This window comes from Microchirus variegatus (assembly GCF_963457635.1).
Source record: "Microchirus variegatus genome assembly, chromosome: 1".
Taxonomy (NCBI): domain Eukaryota; kingdom Metazoa; phylum Chordata; class Actinopteri; order Pleuronectiformes; family Soleidae; genus Microchirus; species Microchirus variegatus.
In genome coordinates, this window is record NC_139802.1 from 16,442,641 (window position 1) to 16,448,018 (window position 5,378).

The 5,378-nt window shown below is 44.7% G+C and overlaps 1 protein-coding gene across 1 annotated transcript; it reads right to left on the minus strand.

Moving 5' to 3' along the window:
- Positions 1–392: 392 nt before the first annotated feature.
- Positions 393–1,405, minus strand: id4 (inhibitor of DNA binding 4; the record flags this gene model as incomplete). Its single annotated transcript, XM_083897711.1, has 2 exons — positions 393–440; positions 995–1,405. The coding sequence occupies 2 exons, from the start codon at positions 1,403–1,405 to the stop codon at positions 393–395; spliced, it is 459 nt and encodes a 152-aa protein (XP_083753837.1).
- Between the last annotated feature and the right edge of the window lie 3,973 nt (positions 1,406–5,378).

Genomic DNA, 5,378 nt, shown 5'->3' on the forward strand with positions numbered 1-5,378 from the left:
TGTGTAAGAATGAAAGCGAGGACAAGCTGTGGTTTTAACCCCCTCTTCTTCGCAGATTGCTACACCAGTGACAGTTATTGCACAAAGCACAGCTGCCTCTGAGGCCGGTGCCAATTTCATGTTCCTCAATTATTATTTCCCTGACATCTACTGGCCTCCCCGGAGCTCTCCATAGACAGACTGTCCATTTACACACACACACACAGACACACACAGACACACACACACACACACACTACAGTAATCAAGTAAATGGAAATGCTCCAACCAAGGACCCCCACTTTGGTCTGTGGTGGTTTATGCTGGCCACATGTGTCTAATTAAGCAAATAATAAAAGGGAACACATGACTAATATTATTTTAAATCAACTTACCAATGCAGTGCTCAGGTCTCAGCGGCATAAAAGCGAATCATCAGGCTTTTTCACTATTGATGTCCTCTACAAAGAAAGAAGATAACATGAGAAACGGTTTAATTCACTTGGATAAGGAGACAAAAAAATAAAGATATGGCTTTTAAATAAATGATATACAGTACAACAGCAGAAAATTAGCCGACTATATCATCCATAATGAATTTTCTATTGAATCACAGATTGCTCTTATTGTGCAGTGGAGTGGACTGGAGGCTGAAGTACTTCATCTACCCTGGAATAAGGTAGGGCCTCTGAACACTGCCTTTATCATGCAAATCACTGAGCCCGCAATCAAGTGCGCAATCTATCCCACGCCAAATAATGCATTTTTAACGCATGTGGATTTGCCCAAGGCCGTGGCAATAACAACAAAACAAAACACGTGAATGGCATCATATGATCGTCTGTGTTCTGTCAAAGGGGGAGGACAATGACACGTAACGGGCATGACGCGCTTTGTCTGAGGTAAACAGGGAGGCAGAGCGGGGTTCAGGGGTAAATAAAGTGCCCTGCTAAGTTCGGCTGGACCAACGAAATATGGGGGGGAAAGGAGAGTGGTGACGGCTGTTGGAGCTCACCTGACAGTGGTCAGTGTTGAGCACCGTCAGCGGTGTCCGGCTCGAGTTGGAGGAGGCTGGAGGAGGAGGGCAGGTGCCGCTCCGCTGCTGCGGCTGCTGCTGTGGCTGCTGCTGCTGCTGCTGTTTGTTGAGGGATGGGTGCGTCTCCAGGGCCAGCTGCAGGTCCAGGATGTAGTCTATGACATGCTGGAGGATCTCCACTTTGCTCACTTTCTTATCCTGCGGAATGGTGGGCACCAGGCGCTTCAGTCGGCTGTAGCAGTCGTTCATGTCGTACTGCAGGCAGAACAGGTCCTCCTCCTCCATCCTGAACCGGGCGATGTTGAGGCTCTGCTTCGACAGATAGTGCATGTAGAGGTGGTTGTTGCTGGAGGAGGAGTCCTGGGGGTGGACTGGAGTAACAGCCTTCATCTTTAATAACCAACGGCTCGGCGAGAGGAAGAAAGGAAACGCGAACAATGACACACGACTGGCTGGAATTCGGTAATGAGACGCGGCGCTGTCAACACGATAAGAGCTATATATATATAAATATATATATATAAAAAAGAATACCGAGGATACGATCTTAACCAAAGGGCGAAAATCTAATCAGTCATGACGTCCCGCGGAGCTTCGCAGTTCCTCTAAATTCAGCACGCTCGATGTGAAAGGAATGAAGTGATTTCCTACATTTATAGAGGAGAGGGGAGGCGCCAAGGCAGCCGGCTGACAGATGAGGGAGAGGAGCTGGTCAATCACATGAGCGGCAGCAACCCCGCTGCCCACAGAGCCGACAACAGAGCCGAGAAAAAGGCGTGTCTCTTTCTCTGTGCGCGCTGCTGCTGCTGCGGTGTGTGTGTGTGTAGGTGTTTGTGTGTGTGAGTAACGATGAAGGTGAAGGTTCTCTGATTGATCCAGTCAGAGGTGATTGTATATTTGCGCAATTCACCGCCACTGATAAGCGCCTGATTGCCTGATTGCATCTTTAGTGCCGTAGTCATCGGTGCGTAATTGCGCACAGACTCGCTCGTGCTGATCACTCCAGTGACAGACGATCCCGAACCGAAACACCTGCGCAGGGAGGGGGGAAGAGAAAGAAAGCCTGCCTTAACCTCACTTTGGAGAATGAATTTCAAAACGTCACTCAGCAGCAGTCACATTTATCCAAGTGCTCACTCACACACACGGAGCACGATATTATTTCTACTTCATTGGGACGCGCAAGAAACCCAGTATATTTACGCACAGTTCATGCGGTGGTGAGGTCACTGTTTTATTATTTTTTGTCTCCCCCACCACATTTACTCGCACTTCATTTGTAAGAAAGACATTTACTCACCGATTTGACACAAAATAATATAAAGTGACATAAAAACACAATTTAGAACACAATTTAAACTCAAAGTTTAAGTCCAGTATAAACATCAAACAATACAATCCAAGTAAGGCAGTTTAGAAAATGACTAAGAGAAAAAGTAGAGACGTTTTTTTGAATATGTCACCTTATGACTGTCCTATGTTCATATAACAAACATTTTTTTTTATTTCCTTGCTCCTGGCTGCAGCGCTAGGGGAGCCGGGATGGGCCAATTTGGCAATGGCCTCCCTGCCATTCCTCCCCCCGCTGTGTGTTATTATGCCTCATACATTCCTCCGCTCCTCGGGCCGCGGTGCCGCTCTGCTCCCTCCCTCACAGCCGCTCTGTGAGCCGCCCCACCGGGCAGACTGCCTGGCGCCACACATCGGGAGCACATCCATTCACACCCAACTACTTATCTCTCTCTTTCCTTCTTTCCTCTCCCCTTTTCTCTCTTCCTTCCTTTCTTTCTTTCTTTCTTTTTTTCTTTCTTTCTTTCTTCGTTGCCAAGACAACATGACGCCACTCTCAGACTAAGTGTTTTCCATCCACGCTGTACTTGGGGCCCAAAGGTCTGCGTGCAGCAGGGATGACACCCACCTCAGTGTCTCTTTGGAGGTTTTAATGTCCCACAGTTTATGGGAACCACCACAGTCTCCTCTGTAATGAAACCTGAAAGACTTAAAAAGCTGTTAATGGGTATTTTCCTCTGCTCTCTCTCTGTCTCCCTGTTTTCTGTTGCCATGGGAAGTCACTGTTCTGCTCAATAATGTCTGCAGCAATGTTTGGTTCTGGGACAACTTCAAAGAGGTCAGTGGTATGAATCTTTGATGGCCGCCTTTCCGCGAGCAACATGGTGCATGAACTCTCGCCCGTCACAGGCAGATGACGGATGAGGTCTGAGAGAGAAACACTGTCCATTTTGCCTCGGCAATGACTCACAAATGCTACCACTTTGACCATTTATGTCCATAACAAAACTAAATGTTGAATACCCACACACGCACACTCACTGAAAGCTAAAGAGTTGAAAAACAAACTGCTGCCGAGAATAGTTATTTTCCCAGATAAAAAACACATTATTAGTTTCAACGGAAATGTTGATATAAATTTGTGACAAAAGCAAAGACTCAGCTGTGAGGCATTCAAACGCCTGCTCTGCTCAAATGTATCACCAGTTTTTCCAGATTTTTTGTCCTCGTTGAACAGTCAGTTCAGATACTGACGTCATCTTAAAGGTCCCATATTATGCAAAATCAACTTTTTAATCAATTTAATACTTATATTTGGGACTCTGTCGGTGAAAAAAGATGACTCACTCATGTTTTTGTGGTCCTCCTCAATCTAAGTACAGGAGATGGAGAGGAGTCACGTGACGTTGACTTCCGTGCGCTGGGACGTTACAATGCGCTAAATTCATGGAATTGTTGTGTCGCGGAGCTCCGCTTTGCCCGTAAAACACGCGAGAGTGCTGGCGAGGGCAACAGTATCCGAAAAGTTCTATTCTTGGCTCCACAGTGCAGCACAGAGTCCTACACAAACTTCCAGCCTCAGAGGATTTATCTGTCCAGTGGATACATGTTATATACGATGGCAATGTGTCTGCTAGAGCCTTGTAAATGATCACTTTTTCAAATGCTAACTGCTGTTAGCTCCCAGTAGCTTCTGTGGCTGATGTCATTTCCTGTCCCTTAAGTTTCGTTTTACTTTTTATAAATTTTTTTTATAAAAGAGATACTACTAAACAGCACAAGGTTAACTTGGAGAAATAGGATATAATATGGGACTTTTAAAGCAGCATGTATTGGAGTCCTACACAAACTTCCAGCCTCAGAGCATTTATCTGTCCAGTGGATACATGTTATATATGACGGCAATGTGCCTGCAAGAGCCTGCAAACTTTTCCAAATGCTAACCTGTTAGCTCCCAGTAGCCTCTGTGGCTGATATCATTTTTTAAGGTGGACCTAAAGAGATACTACTACACCGAGCGTTCTGTACACGGCTGTTTTTGCAGGGTGATTGGACTGCTGTGGCGCTTCATTCTTTTGGTATTTTGACCAAAGCATGTCACAGACTAGTTTTACTTGGAGAAATAGGGTATAATATGACCCCTTTAAGTTTTATAATGTCACAACATTCAGTGCGATCACTGGGATTTGATATGTGATCTGTTGTGTGCCCGTCATTCTGATAGTGCTGACCTTTAAGGGTATGTATGACATTATCATATATATTTGTGATGTTCGTCACGGTGTTTATTGTGGCGTCATTGCGTGATGCCAATTTCTCAAATATTTCAACTCAAGTTAGTGAAGCAAAAAGCGTTGAATTTGCATGTCGTCACTTTGTGACATTCATGGCATTCACGTGGACATCTATGTTTTGTGAATGCACCAAAAGGCAATTATGAGAACGTATGAAAAAGGAGATGACGCTTTACAAGTGTGTCCCTTGTGTATTACATGTTTGTAATACAATATTTTGCCAACTAGCCTCTAGGATCCCACTCTAATTACATCTATGAACACACATTCACACATTCCTGTATCTGTGTGAACACAAATGCATCCTTGGTCTGAGCTGACGTCCTCTGACTTGCCGAAGATTCATAATCATCCATATATTTATATGCGGCCATCGCCCAACAATATTAACACTGACCGCCACATATTGATTTTCCATTTCTTTTCAAATGGTTGAATCTTATTTCAATTGTAAAGATGCATGCAGTGTATTGATCCACTCAGCCCCTCCTGGCTTCACTCTCTCATGCTCCCTGTATACGTACAACGAAACACTGGGTGAAATCACAAAATGTACTTCCACTGTGGCACATTGGTGGTGATGCTGGACCTCTATAACAATAATCTATTTTTCTTCTTTTGTAAAATATGTTTAGGTTGTATTGATCTACCGATTACAGTTGAAGGACTCACTCTTTTGGTGTTTGGTGTGAGACTAATGGATGTAGACCCTGCTATAGTCTATTCTCCTCTGCCTTCACCTGGTTAATGATCCGTAGCTTTTGTTTAAAGTTGCTTAA